The 21,895-nt window shown below is 51.9% G+C and overlaps 1 protein-coding gene across 1 annotated transcript in view; it reads left to right on the top strand.

Moving 5' to 3' along the window:
- The window catches only part of KDM2A (lysine demethylase 2A), a 112,871-nt gene extending 101,407 nt beyond the window's left edge, over window positions 1-11,464 (top strand). Inside the window, exons 16-21 of the mRNA XM_021685581.2 lie at window positions 1,805-1,894; window positions 3,843-4,555; window positions 6,488-6,651; window positions 7,252-7,410; window positions 8,013-8,228; window positions 8,654-11,464. Coding sequence (XP_021541256.1) covers window positions 1,805-1,894; window positions 3,843-4,555; window positions 6,488-6,651; window positions 7,252-7,410; window positions 8,013-8,228; window positions 8,654-8,835 — 1,524 coding nt within the window. The 3' untranslated portion in view covers window positions 8,836-11,464. The remainder of the gene's footprint in view (window positions 1-1,804; window positions 1,895-3,842; window positions 4,556-6,487; window positions 6,652-7,251; window positions 7,411-8,012; window positions 8,229-8,653) is intronic.
- Window positions 11,465-21,895: the final 10,431 nt, after the last annotated feature.

The following is a 21,895-nucleotide window of genomic DNA, read 5'->3' as shown; positions in this document are numbered from 1 at the left end:
ATCAGGCTTGGTACCCACTTGAGGGCCTCTTACGAAGGTAATAAGGAAGTCGATGCAGTCCTTAAGAAGTCACGTCCACTCTTCAAGCGTGGACCCTGGGCCTAAGTGTGTTACAGAAGCTCCTTAAATGATACTAATGTTTAGCTGGGGTAGAGAACCACTGATTGATTGATTGATTCTGAGAGGGAGGAGGGGAAGGACAGAGGGAGAGAGGATCTTAAGCAGGCTCTACTACCAGCTCGTAGCCTGATGCAGGGCTCCATCTCAACCCTGTGGACATGACCCAGGCCAAAATCAAGAGTTGACCCTTAACCAGCTGAGTCATGCAGGCACCTGGGGAACCACTGTTTTACATGCATTCTCTTGTTTACATCTTTTTTTTTTTTTTTTTAAGATTTTATTTATTTATTTGACAGAGAGACAGCGAGAGAGGGAACACAAGCAGGGGGAGAGGGAGGGGGAGAAGCAGGCCTCGTACGGAGCACGGAGCCCGATGCGGGGCTCGATCCCAGGACCCCGGGACCATGACCTGAGCCGAAGGCAGACGCTTAACAACTGAGCCACCCAGGCGCCCCTTGTTTACATCTTTTTAAAAAAATTTTTTAAAGATTTATTTGAGAGTAAGAACACGTGAGTGGGGGAAGGGGCAGAGAGAGAGAGAATCTCGAGCAGACTCCCCGCTGAGCACAGAGCCCAATGTGAGCACGAGCCTGAGATCATGACCTGAGCCAAAATCAAGAGTCAGACGCTTAACTGACTAAACTACCCAGGCACCCCTCTTGTTTACATCTTGAAGACAGCCCTATGAAGTCCGGTCTACCCTATTTCTTCATGTTTCTTTCAATTTAAAGGGCATTTGTGCTGGTATTTTGTTGATTTTTCCAAGGGTGACAACCAAATCATGACTGCCACTTGGCTGACAGTGATTGTAAGGTACTGTTAATTGTGAGAAGCAGCCCAATTTTAGAAATACTCAAATGTGAAAAACTATGCATCTTAGGATCAGTAAGATAGGGTATCATCTCCGTGTTGATAAAGTGCTTACTATATGCTAAGCATTTTCCTAAACACTTAACAGGTAATTTATTTAATCCTCACTACAACCCTGTAAGATAGGAATTGTTATTTATCCCCACTTTACAGTTGAGAACACTGTCACAGAGACCAGGCCACTAGTATCTGAACCCAAGCAGTCATAATTACTGTGCCCTACAATCAAGATGAGTTCTGGCACCTTCTGAATTGTGTAGTCAGTTCCTTTTGCAAAGTGGCAGGAAACTTTCAGGAAAATAAATGTGTCGGAAGAGATAAATACATACATCTGTATGTCAGGAGAGACCCCACATTGACCCAGACTCTTGGGAATCTCCTCATGGAATCTAACTTTGATCAAGCAACCAGGAGTGAGGGCGGCCACTCTCCCAGTGGCTGAGTTTTTCCTCCCCTATGGGTCAGCGTGTTTACGAATAGGTAACTTCCACGTTCTTCCCAACCATGTGGCTATTACTGAGTGATAAAGGAGCCTTAAGAAACAGGCTGGGGTGGGGGCGCCTGGATGGTTCAGTTGGTTAAGCGTCTGCCTTCGGCTTGGGTCATAATCCCAGGGTCCTGGGATCGAGTCCCACCTCAGGCTCCCTGCTCAGTGGGGAACCTGCTTCCCCTCTGCCTGCAGCTCCCCCTGCTTGTGCGCTCGCTTGCTCTTTCTCTCAAAAAATTAAATCTTAAAAAAAAAAGCTGGGGTTTGTTTCGTTTCATTTGTTTGTTTTTAATGAGACAGATTTTTAATATCCCTGTCTTACTCTAGATGGATGGAGAAGGGCTGCTTAATGAGGAATTGCCAAACTGCTGGGAGTGTCCAAAGTGCTACCAGGAGGACAGCTCGGAGAAAGCCCAGGTAAGGGAGCTTTTTCCAGACTGCCCTGGAGAAGAAAGGAAATGCTGGGCTTGGGGGATGGCTAGAATATGTTTGCCTTTGCAACTTTATTCACATGGTTCTTCTGACCCACAGAGATTATTTTGTATTGTGTATGATATCTTTTTTCCCCCCTTTGGTTAATTATTTTTTTCTTTTGTTTGAGTTTTTAATGTTTGGGGTTTTTTTAATTACTGAATACTGTTCCACTTGGAGTCTGCAAATTGCTGAGGTCCTTTTACACTCTGGGACCCTAAAAAAAGAGGCAGCACAGGTGGGTTGTTTGAGGAGGGCAGTGAGGCGAGCACAGTTGCTCCTGAGGAATGAAACTAGGAGGAAGGCAGTGACCTGAGGCAGTGGGTAAGTACAGTGGTGTGCTGGAGTTTCCAGTTAAGCAGGCTCACATTTTTGTCCTCTTCACCTTTGTGGCCTTGCAGAAAGCCCTGCCCATGTGCCCAAACATGTCTTACAGAGGTAGCCCCTCCCTGCAGGGGGACCAGTGCCATGACCTTGGCCCTGAGTAGTGGAGGTTGCTGGCCCAGTGGGTAATGCTAAAGGGCCAAAAGGACTCTGGTTACTCAGACCATCAAGAACAAGACCTGTTGAGGGCACATGCGGAGGAGGCAGCTGGCCTAGTGGCAGCCATCCAGGCCCCAGTGGTCTCCCCTGGGTCCATTGCACAGGAGTAGAGACAAGTTTCCTTATCTTCTTTCTATTTCTTCCCACTTGGGCACTGAGGTAGTTGAATTTTCAGTCTATCTTGGGAGTGCAGGGATTTAGAGTTGACTAGTGCTGAAGTTCTCCTTACCTCAAGTTCTTATACTGGAAGCTTTTACATTTTTCTTCATTGGCAGCAGCGGCAGCGGGGGTAGTGGTGGGTGTTTGCCTCCCTCCTGTAACAGATGGACTGACAGATGCTGTGTTTTAGGGTTACCTTCTTGCATTGTAAAAGCCGGCACCCAAAGGGTGGTCATTCTCTTCCAACCGTAGTGCTCTAAGAAGGTATAGAGGAAAGGGAGTGGGGCTTGTTGCTGAGGGACAGAAACTGTCTCCTTGAGGAAAATGTGAACCACTGCTCGCTGATCCCTAGTGGAACACTGGTTCAGCGTCATCACGGCAAAGTCACAGTGGGCTCCAGGAAGAGACAAGTGGCCTAGGATGAGGTTGTGGGCCTTTGTGGAACGTTGGCTTCACTGAACCCAACCCAGATTCCTCTTCTTCATCCAGCGCAGATGCATCTGAAGCATTGCAGTTCCTCACAGAGGTTCTCGTTCTCTGCTTTATCTCCCATGCAGTTGCTCTCTAGGGATAGGGTGGGGTATGGAGTGGAAGCAGCAACCTGGTAGAGTCCATCTAAGACACTGGTGGAGCTAAAGTGGTGTTCACTGCTGTCAGATTCTGTGTCCTAGTTGAAACGGCATCTGTACGCTGCTTTTCTTCTACCACAAGCATCTACCATCAGAAGCATCTCCAGGGTGAAGGAGCTCTCTGAATTAAAAATGGTCAGATTGCATAGGGGTAAAGTTGTGGCCTCTTTAAAGGATATCTTTATCCAGGGAATAATAATCCCAAAATTTGGGGCAAGAGATGCATAAGGTGGGCTGTGGAATCATGCAGCCCAAATTTGGATCTCACTCCTCTATACTTGGACACAAACCTTTGTGTTACAGGTAGATTTCCCAAGTGACCTATTTTAAGGGTTTGTTCTGTAATCAGCTTTCTCCAGCACAGACTTGAGCTCAGTTGCCGATCCAGCAGATTGCAGACTCTGAGGAAGTGACCACCCTATAGCCTGCAGCTACCCCTTTCAGCGTAGAAGAGCAGCAATCTGTCTTCTTTCGAGTCTCCTGAGAGCAACCATGAGGCTCATGTAAATTTAGAGGGTTTTGGAGAAAGGCGCTGACGGGGCTTTTGGGGGCCTGTTTTGCAGAAGCGGAAAATGGAAGAGAGTGATGAAGAAGCCGTGCAAGCCAAAGTCCTGCGGCCCCTGCGGAGCTGCGACGAGCCCCTCACGCCCCCGCCTCACTCACCCACTTCCATGCTGCAGCTCATCCATGACCCAGTCTCCCCCCGGGGTATGGTGACTCGGTCATCCCCTGGGGCTGGCCCCAGCGACCACCACAGTGCCAGCCGCGATGAGCGCTTCAAACGGCGGCAGTTGCTGCGGCTGCAGGCCACAGAGCGCACCATGGTACGGGAAAAGGAGAACAATCCCAGCGGCAAAAAGGAGCTGTCTGAAGTTGAGAAAGCCAAGATCCGGGGATCGTACCTCACTGTCACGCTGCAGAGGCCCACCAAAGAGCTCCACGGGACCTCCATTGTGCCCAAGCTGCAGGCCATCACGGCCTCCTCTGCCAACCTTCGCCATTCCCCCCGTGTGCTAGTGCAGCACTGCCCAGCCCGAACCCCCCAGCGTGGGGATGAGGAGGGGCTGGGGGGAGAGGAGGAGGAAGAGGAGGAGGAGGAGGAGGAAGATGACAGTGCAGAGGAGGGGGGTGCAGCCAGGCTGAATGGCCGGGGCAGTTGGGCTCAGGATGGAGACGAAAGCTGGATGCAGCGGGAGGTCTGGATGTCTGTCTTCCGCTACCTCAGCCGCAGAGAACTTTGTGAATGTATGCGAGTGTGCAAGACGTGGTATAAATGGTGAGCAGGGATACAGGGATCAGGAATAGGGGTATGGGAGTAGGTGGCAGGTTTTCCATATGAGAACTGCATGTGTCGTGGCATCTGGAGGCTTGCTGGGTCCCCAAGGACTGAATCAACTCAGTCTGTTCCCTAGATAGTGGGTCCTGTTAAAGATGTGGCCATTTGTGCCTACAGGTGTCCTCGGGGAAATTTGGCCCTTTGCTTCCTCTCCCTGCTCCATATTTTCCCGTTTCTCTTTACTGGATATATGAAACTGATTTAGGGGATGTATTTGTACAGTTTGTGCTAAAACTTTAGTCATTAGTTTTCTCCCCTCAAGTAACCTGTACTCATCACACAGTTGTTGAAGAGCGTGTGCTGTGCCAGTCACTCCTGTTGCTGGTGACACAGATGACCGCTCTTAAGCTCCTGCCTCAGTTACCTCTCCATCTGCTGAAAGAGGTGGACATGCTTTTCAAAAAATGTGAATGTGTTCACAGTTTTCCAGTTTTTGTTCTTATGCCCTAAGTCTGGACCAGAATTCCTTTCTCCAGGAAGCAGAGTCCAGTTTTGAAGCTTCCTGAGATTTATTCATCCTTCCTAATGAGACCTACCGTTCCTTCTCAAGCTCAACAGTAAGACACTTAGCGGGGGGAAAAGTCCCTCGAGATGATGAACAAACGTTTCCATAGGGCATTAATTTTTCCTGTGGTTCCTAGACCCTAGGACATAGCATATCCTTTGTATCTGGGTCAAGCCCAGTTACAGTAGTTCTCAAAATGTGATGCTCAGACCACTGGTGGACCACTGGCATTACCTGGGATCTTGTTAGAAATGCAGATTCTCAGGGCCCGTTTCAGTACTTCTGGGTCAGAACCTTTGGGGGTGGGGCCAGGCAATCTGTTTTTAACACGTTTTCCAGGGGCTTCTGATACATGTTAAAGTCTGAGATTCACTGCTCTATCATAAGCAGCTTGTTTTTGCCACACAAGTCTCATGTGCCATTGGTGAAATATTTTCAGTCTTTAAATAAAGACCTCATTCTTTGCAAACGCGAGTTTATTTCCCAAATCTGAATTAATATGTGATCTACCCAAATTGTCCTAATAATTTCTCTTTGTAGGGCTAGCGGGCCTGCCTGGCTCTATCTCTCAGTTTCCAGGCCAAGTCACATAAGACTCATATTATGTGCTGTCTCCCCTTCCCCTGCTGACCAGACTCTGAGCCAGGCTTGGGGGCAGGGGCTGTAAAATATTAAACAGAAGCCTGCATGTTACACTGCTGTTTGTGGCCTGTGGACTGTAGACTGTAGTGGAAAGGCAGGCCTTTCCCTTCCAGTTCTGGTCTGGACTGGAGCAGAAAATAAAAAGATAGCACTGAAGAAACCCAAGACAGGGAGAAGACTCTCCTGGCCTGATGATGAAGAGCCTCTTTCGGCCTGATACAGTAATGGGCTCTGTACAGCTTAAGGCAGGTTGGATTGTATATGTGCCAAGGAACGCCCGGCATCCCAGGCGGCTGGGCTTGACTGACAAGGGAGAGGATGGAGGCAAGCCTAAGGCTTCAGGCAGTAAGAAGTCAAATTTTTTAATACTTCCTTCTACAGGCTTTGGTGGGAGCCATATTTTAATACAAATGAGGGGTTATAGTATATTGTTTGCTGTGTGTTCCTAACAGTTGTGTTCTCAGCCCTTCCAGAGCAAATCGGTGAACTGGTCAAGTTATCCACTACTTACCCTGTAGGGTTGCAGTAAAAGACAAGCCCTTTTCTCTGAGGCAAAACAAAGAACCCAGGGCGTGGTACTTGTCTGCTTGTAGAAGAGCCTAACTAGCAGGGCGGCTCTCCGCGAGCTCTGCTTCTCCCAGAAGCCCATAGCACCCTTTGATGGGAGCTCCTCTGACAAGGGGTACCGGGTTACTGATGGCCAGTTCTCTCTCCTTCTATCACAGGTGCTGCGACAAGAGACTTTGGACAAAAATTGACTTGAGTAGGTGTAAGGCTATTGTACCCCAGGCTCTCAGTGGTATCATCAAGAGGCAGCCAGTCAGCCTTGACCTCAGTTGGACCAACATCTCCAAGAAACAACTGACGTGGCTCGTCAACAGGCTGCCAGGTGAGCAGGCAGGGAAGACTGGCTCTAGGAAGTGCTGCTTTAAATTGCTTTAGGGCAGGGTGCCTGGGTGGCTCAGTCGGTTGAGCAAATGCCTTCAGCTCAGGCCATGATCTCGGGGTCCTGGCATTGAGTCCTGCGTCAGGCTCTCTGCTCAGTGGAGAGCCTACTCCCTCTCCCTCTGCTTGTGCTCTCTCTCTCTGTCAAATAAATAAATAAAATCTTAAAAATAAAATTGCTTTAGGGCAATATCGGGCAGCAGTCCCATGCCATTGTCATCTTCCTGCTTACTAGCAAGGGCTTCACCTAGGGCCCTCTAACTGCCAGTCCCCAAGGCACCACTCCAGACTAACTGGACTAGTCAGTTATCACCCGGACAGCAAAGACAATGAATCTTGTTGGCACAGCCACTGCAAAGATTTGAGTATGACACTGCCATGATTGGCCCCTTAGAATGCCTTCTTCCCCTCAGCATTTTGAGGTCCTAGGAAGACAGGAAGTCACTCACACTTACTATATTTCTCTGGTAGGAACTAAGCAATTGGTTTTACCACCAAAGCTGGAAAATGTAATAGAGTGTATGGTTGGTTTCTTCCGTTGTAGGACTGAAAGACCTCCTCCTAGCAGGCTGTTCCTGGTCTGCAGTGTCTGCCCTCAGCACCTCCAGCTGCCCCCTTCTCAGGACCCTTGATCTTCGGTGGGCAGTAGGAATCAAGGACCCTCAAATTCGGGACTTGCTGACTCCACCGGCTGATAAACCAGGTATGCTCTGGGCCTGACTTCTCTGTGTTCATCTTAGGGTAGCTTTGTCTTTCGACAGACAAAGTCTGTCGAAACTAAGTCGGTCTCAGAAACTAAGGAAGTGTCCGAAATGATGCTGTGGATGAGTGCAAATGGAGAACAGAGTGATGGGCTGTGTGTAAGTGCAGGTTAGCTATTTACAGCCATCTGCCTGCCTGCAGGCAAAGGAGGGAATCGTCTTAGGGGGTACTGGAGTTTAGGACCCAGACAGTGTTATCGTGAGGAAGTCCAGGAAGTCTTCATGGTTGAGGTGGGACATTAAAAGCTGTTTGCGTTGTGGCCTAGAAAAGTGTGGGAGTGTGGAGAGGGGTGGAGCGTTCCACACATACCCTTTTGCTGTGTAAATGAGGCATAATCTAGCAGCTGGGAAGAAAGAAAACGTGTCTGGTTTCCTAGAAACTGCCCCCACACCCCGCTCACTGCCTGCAGGCAGGACTGGGTGTGGGCAGTTCTGCTTAACCCCTGCAAGGAGGTCTGGCTAGGAAGGAGCTGAAGCTGCCTGCAGTTTTGGAGCTGGACTAGGGGTAAGAGTTTTGACCTAGGCTCTTTCCTTGCCTGTGCAGGTCAGGACAATCGCAGCAAGCTCCGGAACATGACTGACTTCCGGCTGGCAGGCCTTGACATCACAGACGCCACGCTTCGCCTCATCATTCGTCACATGCCCCTCCTTTCTCGACTCGACCTCAGTCACTGCAGCCACCTGACAGATCAGTCCTCCAATCTGCTCACCGCTGTTGGGTCTTCCACTCGCTACTCCCTCACAGAGCTCAACATGGCAGGTACGCCGCTGTGACGTTTCATGACAGACAGTGCCCTGTGCCTCCTGAAGGGCTCAGCCCTCCCTGAAGGGCTCAGCTTGACCAGTAAAACAGAGAACCTGGGTCTGTTTGAACTGAATTGTTTCCTCATATCTGGACAAGGACACGGATTTCTCTCTCTTTTCACTGATTGGGGGATGGAGGCCTCAGGTAGTTGTTAGGTGCCTGAGGGCGTGGCCATTGCCGGCTGCAGTTTGGTCAGCCCTGTGGAGCAGGGAGTGAGGCATCAAGGGGCACTTCTGGTCTCTGAGCCAGGTAGTTACGAGACAAAGAGGGCTTTTGCTTAGCATTTATTTTAAGGGAAAGAGCTGGGGAACTGGGTGGCGGAGGTAGGCTCCTGTGGCTGTGTGTACACAGCATTGTCCTCATGCTCACTGTCCTCACAGGTTGCAATAAATTGACAGACCAGACCCTGATCTACCTACGGCGCATCGCCAATGTCACCTTGATCGACCTTCGAGGATGCAAGCAGATCACTCGAAAAGCCTGCGAGCACTTCATCTCAGACTTGTCCATCAACAGTCTCTACTGCCTGTCTGACGAGAAGCTGATACAGAAGATCAGCTAAAACACACGCAGCCCAGACTGCACAGGAAACCGATCTTCCCCTGACTCCCCAGCCAGGAGAGCCTCTCTCCCCGACCCTGCACGGGCTCTGAGGCCAGCGTCACACTCCCTCTCTGCTCTCTTGTCCCTTGAGCCCTTCCCCTACAGGCGGGGCAGAGAGGGTGGTAGACACCAGGCTTACCTGCCTGCTCCTCTCCCTCCTGAGGAGAAAGGAGTAGAAAATTGATCAGAATCCAAGGGGAAAGCACAGGCTGCGTGCTGTCGAGGTGCCTGCTCGCTTGCTCACCTGCCCACCCGCCTGCTCGCTCACCGGCCAGGAGGCCGGGCTCTCAGTTTGGGGTGTCTGCAACCGTCATCTGTGCGGGGCCCGGGGGCCCTTCTCCCCATCCATGGTCCCCAGCCGTGCCTGGTTCTGAGCAAATTTCCAGGGAAGAAAGTGGCCCTGTCTCTGTGGCCAGGCTCTCCTTGTGGTGTCCAGTGCGTGTCTCTCCTCCACCACACTCTCCCAGCTTATGCAGGAGGGGCCAGCAGCCCCAGGAAGGCCAGACCCATGCCGATCATACTGGTGCTGTTGAGGTGTATAAAACCTCTCATCCGTGTCCATGCTCTCCCCCTTCCTTTAGCTTGATCCTGTCCAGTGCTCGTGGTAGTTCACGTAATGAGGTTACCCCACCCCAGACTTGCCTGCTAGTCTCTATGAGGTCCTTGTTGCACTTATTGGGGTTGAAGCTCTTCAGAGGAGCTGGAACTGTGTACCCCAGGGACACCCCCATTTTATTGCTTCCTAGGCAGATTCTGAGACAGGCACCATCTCCTTATTCTCCCTCTTTAGCCTCCCACTGCCCATTCCACATGTTCCTCCTTCCTGCCTGGACAGGGCTTTCCCAGGATGTGTGTCCTCAGAGGGAGCAGCTGATCTCCCCGAGCTGGGGAGAGCAGAGAACTTGGCTCCCCACCTGCCTCCCAGCAGGCTCTGGGCCTCCGGTGTAGTGTAGCCCCCAGAGCCCAGCCTGTGTTCAGCCCCAGTGGCTCACTGATCTGGCACCTTGTGGCGGGGTGGGGGGGAGGGGGGGTCCTGCTTTGAAGCCAGTCACCTGCCCTCTGCCTGTAGCCGTGGAAGGGGGTGTGCATGTGCCTCGGTGTGTGTGGCTGAGTGTGTTACACGTGTGTGTGGAGGGAGGGAGGGAGGGGAGCATGGTGTCTCCCCCTCCACCGCCCTGTGTTGAGCCCCATCAGCTGCCCCCTTTTACTTTGCATTGAACGGCCTGTCCAAAGATCCTCTCTCTAGGGCAGCAGAGAGCTTTTTGCACTTTAAAAAAAAAAAAAGAAAGAAAGAAAGGTCGGAATTTCTTTTGGGTCAATATTTAAGTGTGTGAGGAGATGCTCAATAGCAGCAGCCTGTGGCAAGAGCTTATAAGTGATAGACGCGGATTTGCACTCTGCTCCCCATCTGTGAGGATAGCGATAGCACAACCTTGCCCCGCCTTCTCGTCCTCCAGCCCCCTCCCTTCCTGGCCCCTTTCCTGCAGCCCAGTCTCAGGCTCTCCTCCTCCTGAAACCCTGCGGGGGGAGGGGAAGGAGCCCAGGCACCAGGGGTCTGAAGCGTGAGCCACCCTGAGGAGAGACGCCAACTGCACACTTGCCACTTCCAAAGCAATAGAGGCAGAGGGGATCCCTCTTTGCCACCTAGCCCAGCTTTGACCCTGGCATTGACTGGCCTCCTAAGAAAACTGGGTCCTGGGAAGGGGTGGCATTGTGTCTATTTCTTCCAATCTGCTGATTCTCTTGGCTGCACCTTAAAAGCAGCAGTCTGCTCCCGTGACCCTCTGCCCCTTCCATTGGTCTCCAGGCCCCAGTGACCTGGGGCTGAAACTTTGAGGAAATGCCAGTGACTTATTCCAGAGTGCCTCAGTTAGGGGAACTTCTCTGTAAAGAACCCTGGGTATTGAGCAAAAACCTTATTAATATTATTGTTAATGACCTATAATTGGAAGCTTCCTGCCTTTTTTTGGTTGCTCCTGTGGAAAGTACTGAAAAGATTGTTTCATTTTGTTGTCTTTTTATAAAAGGGGAGGTGGAGAGACCCCTTCAGAGCAGGGATTGTGCCGGGAGAGTGCCTCTGACTTTGGGACATTTCATCCACAGAAGTTTCCAAGCTGATGGTTTGGTTGGGGGGGGGAGGGGGTTTTTATTTTCGTTTGTTTTTGGTTTGGAAAAACAAGCATTTTTACCGCGCACGTAAATTGGTCAGCAGGAAAGGGAGCCCAGGAGTGGCAGCAGATGGACCTATGCCCTTGCTGGGTTTCCTTTTTCTCTAGGACTGTGAGGGGGGGAAATGGTTTTTAGAGGTGAGGGTTGGTCCGCGTGGAGGAAAGAAATGTCTCTGGGGACAGAGGATCCCGGGAGTCCCATCACATTTCCCGAAATCTGCTCTGAGATGTGGCCTTGCCAGGAGAGCCTGCCCTCCTCAGACTGCAGGGCCAGACACCCCGCCTCCATCTTTCCAAGCACCGGGGCGAAAAACCACAAAGGAAAGGAAGAAAATTTATATATATATAATATAAAATCACTTGGTGATTAAAAAAATAACTGCTCCATAAATAAAACTCCTAAAGTCACTATGTTTAAAGGGTTTGGTTGTGTTTTTTCTGTTTTTGTTTTTCGGAGAAATATTGTAAATATATATTTTTTGTTGCTGATTTAGAGTCAATCTCCAATGTTGTGCTAAAAATTTTAAATTAAATGTAAGCATTAAGGGGGCAAGTCCTGCTATCTCAGTTGACACATTGGGGTTATTTTGGGCCAGGGAAGGAGGGAAGCTGGTTGGACTTTCGTTTTCTAAACGTTCTCCACTATTGGTTTTAGAAGGAGCAAGGACATCTTTCCTCTGACACATGGGAATGGGAGATATTTGTGTAATAAAATTTTTAAAAGACAAAAAAAGAAATAGCCTCCAATGGGAAATATTTTGATTCGGGTTTTGGGTTCTGGGTGGGGTTTTATTTTCTTTTCTTTTCTTTTTCTTTTTTTTTTTTTTTTTTAATAAAAAGGCTTTAAAAACAACCAAAAACAAAACCTTTTCTGCCTTGGTGTGTGTGTGCCGTGAGAGTGTCAGGTCATGCAGGCTCCGATGCTGGAGAAGGCTAAGGGTTGCCTGCTTCATTCCTCTGAGCAGAAGCAGCAGAACTGCCACATGTCTGTACTACTTGCCTTGCCTTTTTTTTGTTGTTGTTAATGTCAAAAAGCATTACCTGCTTCTAGAAACATCATGCATTTTACTTGATCAAGATGAACTTTTTAATGGATGTACAAATGTGATTACCTGATTCCCTGAGGTCCCCACCCCCCTCCCATGGTGCTATGCTGAGAAGGCCTGGGGATTTCTAATCTTGCCATCCCTGGAGATTCAAGGCCAACCTCCATCCGCTAAAGCTGCAAAACAGGCCCGTTGACAGTGCCTGCTCAAGGTCACTGAGCAAGGTCTGGACCAGACAGGCAGGCTCCAGTCAGCATTTGTCCCACCACATCTTGCTGCTTCTCATCACTTGGCTTGTTGAGTACAAGCTTGCAGCCGGTAGATCAGTGTGCTAGGTGCTGCCAGCCGACTACCACCTCAACCCTGATGGCAGCATCTCGGGAGAGCTGAACTCCCATCTGGGAGGTCGTGAGTAGGCTTCCACCACTACCTTCAAGGGAGCGGGGAATCCCTGCCCATCCTACTCCCAAGGCTGACAGTGAAGGACCATCTCCAGCTCTGCACATTCTAGAAACGGACAGGGTCTCAGACAGGAGTTAGTTGATTTCATGTTCGTTTCTTGAGGATGGATATGTATGTGGTGGTGTTTGGATGTTGCCAGGGAAGGAAGGAAGAGTGTCAGTTTTGCATCCTAACTATCTCAGAAACCCATCTGCCTCTCGGTTACCTCATCTCTGCCACCCTACTCAAAGCCACCATTGTCTGGAACCTTGACCACAGCAAGAGCCCTGAGTGCCTCCCAGCCTCCAGTCCAACCCCTGTCCTCCATGATGGCAGCCAGAACATTTTTCTTTAAAAGATAGATTCGAGGGGCGCCTGAGTGGCTCGGTTAAGCGTCTGCCTTCAGCTCAGGTCATGATCCCAGAGCCTTGGGATCGAGCCCCGCATCGGGCTCACTGCTCAGCGGAGAGCCTGCTTCTCCTTCTCCCTCTGCCTGCCACTCTATCTGTGCTCTCTATCTCTCTGTCAAATAAATAAAATCTTAAAAAAAAAAGGACAGATTTGACTACTTTGCTTAAAACCCATTAGTGTGTTTCTCAGGACAAAGGCCTCAAGCTTCCTCACTCACCATTTGCCCCTCCTACTCCTCTCCACGCATACCTAACTTTGAGTCCCACCCTCTCTGGGCCTTTGCCATTTCCTCTGCTAAGTACCCCTGCCTCAGTTGACTTGTTGCTTTCCTCCGGGAAACCATCTCCCACCCTGTCCAAGACTAGTCCTATGCTCCCATGGTACCCTACTGCCTTTTAGGACGCTAAGGTCTTCTCCCCAGCTAGTGGGAAGCTCCACGAGGACAGAGATCAGTCTGTGTTGCTCCCCACATCATCCCCAGCAGCAGGTGCAGAGCTTAGCACCTAATAGGTGATGTTCCCAGTAGCTCGGATCCCCAGAGGCCCATCCTTCCCCAGTGCAGTCAGTCTGTTGCCACCTTCTCAAAACTCACTTTTTCCATTACCTCATACAACTTTACGTTTCTTTCTTGTGCTCATGCTACCAGCCTCTTTGGGGGTGGGATGGGGGCTCTATCCAATCTAACCTGCATTCAGCTATGAATTAATCTTCCTAAGGTGCACACAAAAATCTTAAGTAATCCTCCAGGGTCATACCTAAACTCAGTAAACTCATCCTCCCACTGACATTTGTAAAATGACACATGGTAGGTGCTTCTAAGAGGACTTGAATGACACATTTGTGGTCCCCAGGCTTGCTGTGGTTTTCTTTGGGTTTGCTTGTTTTTAAGTATTTATTTATTTGAGAGAGAGCACGAGCGGGGTGAGGGGCAGAGGGAGAAGCGGACTCCCCGCTGAACGGGGAGCCCAATGCGGGGCTCGATCCCAGGACGCCGGGATCATGACCTGAGCCAAAGGCAGACACTCAACCGACAAAGCCACCCAGGCACCCCAGGCTTGGTGTGTTTAGGATGTGCTACCCTCACTACAACTATGAACATTTTCCTTCAAACCTCTTCCTCCAAAAGCCCTTCCATTTCCCTTCCACCCAAAATGGAATAACCTGTACATTCTGTGCCTTTTGTAGGCAACAACAGTGTAGTAAAAGCAGCAGGCACCCGAGGCGCTGTGGTGGCTCAGTCGGTTAAGCGTCTCCCTTCAGCTCAGGTCATGATCTCAGGATCCTGGGATCGAGCCCCGAAGCGGGCTCCCCACTGAGCAGGGAGTCTGCTTGTCCTTCTGCCCCTCCCCCCCACTCATGTTATCTCTCTCTCTCTCTCAAATAAAATCTTTTTAAAAAAATAAGGTGAGGAACTGACTTACGGATATTGAACTTAGCTGAAGTGCCTTGGCTAATAAAACCAACCTTAAGGCTGGCCCCAGAGTCAGTCCTATCCACCTGGCTCCCTAGGCGCTCTGTGTACACGTGATGACATTTCATTCACATGCCAGCCCAGGGGGCAGGTGCCTTCATTCTACAGATGACGAAGCCAAGGCTCAGAGAGGTGAAGCAAGGGGCTCTAGGGTCAGCGGCCCAGCTGGGATGTATGTGAACACTAGGCCAGGGCCTACAGCCTTTACCCCAGCTCTCCCACGCCCTGCTGAGCATCCACCCGTCTCCCATGGCTCCTCCAACTCCTTGAGGGTGGGGCTAGCCTTAGCTAGCTCAACCTCCCGCTTCATCTGTTCCAGGAATGGTGGGATAAAGACATTTACTGAGCATAATGAAAGGTGGGTGTTATGGGAGGGGGAAGCAGGACCTAAATCATAGGTAAGTGACCCATAGCATTACAGGGCCCTGCTCTCAGAAGGACCCCACACTCAGCTTAATGCTCTGCTATCGCCATCTTGAAATGTTCTTCTTTTTTTTATTGTGAAATTCTTCCCCGCATTTCGTTTGCAGTATATGTACGTGTCGCTAGTCTTGGTGGGGAGGAACAATCCTAGCTCTCCCCTTCCCTCCCAGCCAGCTCTGTGCTAAGTGCCATTTGGAAGGCCAGCAGCAGAGCAGGCCTGCCGCTTACTGGCTGGGGAGACCCATCCTACGTCCACCTTTCCAGGTGCCCAGGCCCAGAAGGAAAGCTCAGCATTGACACCCAAGTGGGCAGAAACAGTGAGAGCAGGCACTCCAGGTCAGGAGCACCTGGGTTTGCTCTCGGCCTGGCGCTGTCACCCAGCTTCTGCCTCCGCCACCTGCCGATTCCAGAGAGTTACAGGGGGCAGGAAGGTCCAGCTGCCGTCCCCCCAGGGTGTTTCCTGAGAGTGCTAGGATGGCAAGACAGAAGGACAGAAGCAGAAAGAGACAGACACAGAGAGAAAACACCCCAAAAGATCCAGAAAAGGAAAGGGAGAGGGGAGAGAGGAGAGAAAAGAGGCCACAGAGGACGCCTAGAGGGAGATGCAAGGGAGGCCCACATACTTCACGTGTGACAGCCACTCAGAAAGCCATTTCTCCCAGGCCACCACTGCACACACAGTATCTCCCTTAATTCTCAAAGCAATCCCGTGAGGTCAGGCTGGAGGGCAAGGAAAAGAAAGGCAAGGCTCAAGAAGGTTAAGTAATTTGGCTGGGGCACCCAGCCTGGGCAGTAGGAAGTGGCACTAGCATTTGACCCCAGGTCTTTTCCCCAGGTCCTCCCTCTCCCCGACACAGCAAGTACCACTGGCCACAGCATGAGGCCCGGGGGGGCTACGAGACCACGCTTCGGACACTCACAGGCGGGCCTGAGGCGCCAAGAAACAAACGCTCTCTGTGCCAACACAGACGGTTCCAGGGCCAGGCGCAGCCGGGGCCACCGGGGCGCACGCGCGCTAGAGAGGACCGGGTGCGGGACGCCACGGGGGGCGGGGCCGGGGCGGGGCCGGGGCAATGGGGCGGGGCCGGGGCCACGGTCTCGTGGGGCCACGGTCTCGTGGGGCCACAAGCGGGGGCCCAGGCCCGGCTAAGGCTCTCTCTGAGGCGGAAAGGGAGACAGGGGCCCCGGGGCAGTGCGGGGAATGCGTGACCTTCCGGAGGGTTCCAAGGAGAGGCGCTGCTCCGGAAAGTGGATCGGGCGGAGCCAGCTGTCTGGAAGCCCGGCCCGGGATCGTGGGCGGGTGCCTGGGAGCCAAGGGCCACGAAGGGCCTTGGACTGTGCGGGTGGGAGCGTAGGACCGGCGTCCTGGAGAGTGGAGCCTCCCGGATACTAGAGCCCTTTCCTCCCTCAGGGCCTTCGCATTTAACTTCCTGTTCCACATGCCCGAAAAACTCTTTTCCATGCCCTGAACAAAAGCTGTTTCTCTCCCATCCTTCTGGCTCTGGCAAAAACGCCCTTCCTTGGAGATTTCCCTGACTTCACCTGAGAAGGCTCCTGGCTCTTTTTTTTTTTTTAAAGATTTTATTTATTTATTTATTTTAGAGAGAGTGTGTGCATAAGCAGGGGGGTGGGGTGCAGAGGAGGAGGGAGAGGGACAAGCAGACCACGAGGAGGACGGAGCCGGTCCTGGGCCTGGGTCCCACGACCTGAGCGGAAACCAAGAGTGTCCCCCATCCCCCACCCCGTTCCCTGCATAACCGACTGAGCCACCAGGCGCCCCTCCTGGCTCTTATAATAACTTGTCACCTGCCTCATAAGGATGTTTTGAACATTAAATCAGATCATCTGGGTTCTAGCAACAGTGCCCTGCACATACTGAGAACACAATAAATGTCAGTGGTTATTATTATGTGTATTTTGCCTGTAAGTTCACTGTTTGTCTCTCCCTGTGTTGGATCCCCAAGGCCAAGTACCAGTGCCTAGCATGTAGTAGGTGCTCAACAAATATTGTTGGATGAGTGAGGGAGTGAATGAAGTCAACTTCTGGCATCCCAGCCAGAGCCTGGCACCGTCTAAGCCCCAGACATCAGAGGGGTAGCTGTCCGTGTTAGGCAGAAGTTTCTCCCCGTCAGTCGGGACAACCCTGGTGAGGCCAGGGAAGCCCCCAAGCTTATCCTCCTGGATCTTCACAGCCTCGGAGGCCCCAGCAGGAGGGAACTGGCACTCCCGGGTCTGGGCACATGTCAGTCCTCATCCCCAGCCTCACTCATGTTTACCCACACACAATGTCAAGTTCAAGACTTTCCCCATCTGTCCCCTGCCCTCCCTGACCCTTCTCCAACCCTTCCCCTGACCCTCTTCTTCTGAGCACCCACCTCCTTACAATATAGCTCTTGCCAGCTTAATTGGAGGTATACTTTTAGAGGTCTTCTTTACAGGACTGGGCCACCACTAAATCCTGTTTCTCTTTGGGAGCCTAACTTTGTGCCAGGCACCATGCTGGGTGTGAGGAATGATGCAGTGACCGCAGCAAACAGAGGCACCAAGGGAGAGCCCCCTGAGCAGGAACCCCTCAGCCAAAGAGACACAGAGTGAACAGGAGCCCTCCTGGCCAGAAAGGAGGGGAACGACATTCCAGGCAAGGGCAATTATAAAGTCAAAACCCCAGAGGTGGAAATGAACTTGTTGTAGTGACAGAGGGAAGACCAGATTGACCAGAAACTAAGGGGTTAGGGGAAAGGAAGATGGAGTTGAGTTAGAGAGGCAGGCAGGGGCCAGACGGTGTAGGTCTTATAGGCCACGGAAGGTGGGGGATGTCTTTCCTTAGGGCAGAGGCAATCATTGGAGGTGGGGTTTGCTTTAGGCCTGTAAACCCTGGCTAGAGGAGAGGCAGGGAGCCTAGCAAGGAGGCTGGTGCAGGATCAGCACCAGGCTGGAGTTGGTGGGACTTGGATCGGGCTTAGCAGGGCACAGTGGAAGGGTTCAGGGTCTACTTTGGAGGCAGACACACCAGGTAGTCAACATGCATGAGAATGCAGGAGAATGCGTGGGGGCAGCGGCAGGTGAGGGAAGAGAGCATTCAAGGGTGACTCCTAGGTTTTTAGAAGAAGGAGGAACCACGACTGGGATGGGTAGGTGGGAGAGAGGAGCAGGTTGGACAGGCTGGGTGGTGGGAGCAGGAGCTCTGTGTGGGATGCGTTAAGTTTGCAACACCTATTAGTCATCTGAGAGAGATGCCAGGTAGTGGTGTGTCTGCGGGTCTGCCTGCCGGACAAAGATGGGCTTCCACTTCTCCATCGCTCCCAGCATCCCAGCCAGAGGCCAACACCGTCTGGGCACCTGACAAAGGTTTGTTAACAGAAGGAATGTCTGGAGGTGCCTGGGTGGCTCAGTCATTAAGCGTCTGTCTTTGGCTCAGGTCATGATCCCAGGGTCCTGGGATCGAGCCCCGCATCAGGCTCCCAGCTCAGCGGGAAGCCTGCTACTTCCCCTCCCACTCCCCCTGCTTGTGTTCCTGCTCTCGCTATCTCTCTCTCTCTGTCAAATAAATAAATAAAATCTTTAAAAAGAGAGAGAGAGAAGGAATGTCTGAAGCTACCCTCAAAGTCGAGTTTACGATCAGCCTTCCCTCAACCACCAGGGGGCAGCATCACCCCCCAAAACAGCCTCCAGGCCAGGAACTCCCCTCAACCTCTTTCCACCCAGTGCTCCAGCAGCCGCTCTCTGGGGTTCAGGGAATCAGTGAGGGCTGCCCTGGAGAAGACTGTCTCTCTCTCAAAGGACCCAGGCTTCAGGCCTGCTGGGGCCCCGGGCAGGGGTGGGGTGGGGTTTCCAGGTGGTGAGGGGAAGGTAGAACCACTTCCTGGACCAGGATGGCTGCCCTTTCGAACCCAAAGGGACAAGTTGATGAAGAAGAATTTTATTTATTTGTTTGTTTGTTTATTCGTTCATTTATTCATTTATTTACGTATATTTTTTTAAAGATTTATTTATTTGAGAGAGAGAGCATGTGTGCGCACAAGCTCACAGTGGGGGGAGGGACAAAGGAAGAGGGAGAGATACTCTTTATTTATTTATGTATCTGACAGAGAGACACAGCGAGAGAGGGAACACAAGCAGGGGGAGTGGGAGAGGGAGAAGCAGGCTTCCCGCTGAGCAGGGAGCCTGATGCGGGCTCGATCGCAGGACCTGGGATCATGACCTGAGCCAAAGGCAGACGCTTAACGACTGAGCCACCCAGGTGCCCTGAGGGAGAGATTACTCTTAAGCCAACTCCCTGCTGAGCATGGAGCCCGAGGTGATGTGGGGACCCGATCTCATTACCCCAAGATCACAACCTGAGCTGAAACCAAGAGTCAGACACTTAGCTGACTGAGCCACCCAGGCTCCCCTTATTATTATTTTTTAAGTAATCTCTACACTCAACGTGGGGCTTGAATTTACAACCCTGAGATCAAGAGTCGCACGCTCTACCGGCTGGGCCAGCCAGGTGCCCTGGGGAAGAATTTTAAAAATAAAGGCTGCTCCAGAAAACCCCGGCCAGCAGCGTGAGGCCGTAGTCAGTCCCTAAGAGTTGAAGAGTTGGGGTGGGGCGGGAGGAGGGGAGGGCAGAGGCCTCCTGTTGTGGCATCCTGTGTGCCTTGGCTCGTTCTGCTCCAAATTCTGTGCTTGGGCTGAGGCGCTCATTCACTCACTCACTCATTCATCAAACTGTGCCTTTCTGTCACGTACTGTGGGGGCACTGGGGCAAGAGGGGAACTGAGAGCCTCAGTTACAGTTGGAGACTGTATATACCTTTTTGTTTCTTTTTTACGTCAGCATTCCCAACATCAGGATGCATTTTCCAATTGATACAAACATTTAACAAAACTTCAACCACCCCTCCCCCCACCCCCAGTCAAAAACTTGAAATGATACATTTTGCAACTGATGTTGTTCTCAAATCAAGGAAGTAGGTGCTAAGTGCAGAACTGGAGATGTACCCAGTTTGGGGTCAGGGAGTTGGGGGCGGCTCCCTGGAAGAGGTGGGTCTTTTTTTTTTTTTTTAAAGATTTTATTTATTTATTTCAGAGAGAGAGAATGAGAGCGAGCACATGAGAGGGGGGAGGGGCAGAGGGAGAAGCAGACTCCCCGCCGAGCAGGGAGCCCGATGCGGGACTCGATCCAGGGACTCCGGAATCATGACCTGAGCCGAAGGCAGTCGCCCAACCAACGGAGCCACCCAGGCGCCCTGGAAGAGGTGGGTCTTGAAGGATGAGCATGAATTAGCCAGGGAAGACAGCACACAGAGTGCTTGTTGGCACGGGCAAGAACAAAGGGACAGAGGTGAGAAGGATGGGTGGTCTGGTGGGGGATCCCGGGTGCAGAGAATGGCGGCAGCACAAGCAGGAGAGGGGAGCAGGGTCCAGTCATTCAGGTTCCTTGCTTTAAGGAACTTGCTCACCTGATCTGCTTTGAGTAGAGTGGGTAGGGACCCAGAGCCCCCCTGCACACGCCCCACTCTCAGCAGCTCCCAAAGTCCTTAGTAACTCCATCAGGTCTAGATTTGGGAGAAGTGTCTCTGGTCGGGGCCTGCATTAGGGCAGCAACTACGGGGATCCTGAGAAGTGGACAGGTTTAAGAAGACTCTCAGGCCCGACGAGAGGGTGTGGTGAGAGATTAGGCCAGGGGGCAAAGGAATTGTCAATTGTTGAGGATGATGCCTGGAGTTCTGACCTGGGTATCTGGGGGGATGGTAGTGTTGCCCACTGAGAAGGGACCTGATTATTTCTGATGTGCTCTGGTGCTGATCTCAGAAGGTAGCCTGAGAAATGCAGAGAAAGGGGCGTTCTGCTTTGCAAAAGGGTCCTGGTTACTGGCCCACAAACTGGCATGAAGCTTGAACCCCATGTGCCCAGGACTGGGAAGGGATCTTGTCATCTTGGAAAGCAGAGAAAGACTCTAGAGAGGAGCATGTTGAGATGAGATAGAGGGTGCTTCTTTGAGACACATGGATTCCCGCCCACCCCCCCACCCCGAGTCCTCTCAGTACAGTGAGTTTCCCTTACCAGGCAGCACTGACACTCCTTTGTCCTCCCAGGCTGAGAGAGGTTCGATTCCATCTTGTGGAATCATGATGATTCCATCAAGACTTCATGGATGGGTGGGGGTGCAGGCCAGGGCCCTGGGTCTACAAGGGGGGGGGTGGCTGGCGCAGGGTCGTTCGTCCTCTGTGGTAATCCCGGGGCAAGAGCTGGGTCTAAAGCAGGAGGGGTGAGGGTTGGGGCTGGGGTAGGCCTGGAGCCTGACTGCAGTTGTCAAGTCCCAAATTCATGGGGACTTGTTAAGTGTTCTAGGTCCAGACTGGGTGCCTGGTTGGATATCCTGGTCCTGGGTCTGTGTTCAGAGTTCTTGATATTGGTCTGGAACTCTGGTCTGGGGTTGATGGTCCAAGTTCAGGTCTGGTCCTTATCTCCAAGTCCAGAGTTTAGGGTCATGACCATGATCTGGGTCTGGGGTTGGAATCAAAGTTGGGGTTAGTAACCAGGATGGGATCAGTGTTTGAGGTCATGGTCCAAAAAACTAGATCTGGGGTCCTGTTGAGGGTCTGAGGTCAGTGTCAAGGTCTGGGTGTGGAGCCAGGGCAGGACAAAGTGTTGTGATCTCAGGTCACAGAGTCTAAGACTGTGGTCCAAGGTCTGGGCTTGGGGTCCTGTTTGGAGGCTGGGGTCAGGAATGTTATCCAGGCCTAATGTCAGGTCGTAGACCTCGACCAAGGTCCAGAAGTCAGGGGTTATGTCCAGGGTCTGAGGTCCAAGTCCTGGAGATCATGTTCTGAAGTGTCAAGTCTGGGGTGAGGGCCGGGGTCTATTGTGGAGTCTCGGATCCGAGATGGGATCCGAGTTGTGGTCAAGGTCTGGGTCCAGGGTCTTCTTCGGTCCCGGCTTCCCGGGGAGTTCCAGATCTGGAGTCAGGGTCATGGCCCAGGTCGGGGTCGCGGTCGGGGTCGGGTCTGAGAAAGGGTCTGCGCCGGCCGCCGGGGGTCAGGCTCGGGCCAGCCCGCGCGGCCTCCAGGGGGCG

This window comes from Neomonachus schauinslandi, chromosome 11, assembly GCF_002201575.2.
Source record: "Neomonachus schauinslandi chromosome 11, ASM220157v2, whole genome shotgun sequence".
In the NCBI taxonomy this organism is placed as follows: domain Eukaryota; kingdom Metazoa; phylum Chordata; class Mammalia; order Carnivora; family Phocidae; genus Neomonachus; species Neomonachus schauinslandi.
The sequence above is the reverse complement of the archived record's forward strand: the minus strand, read 5'-3'. Positions and strand labels throughout refer to the sequence as shown.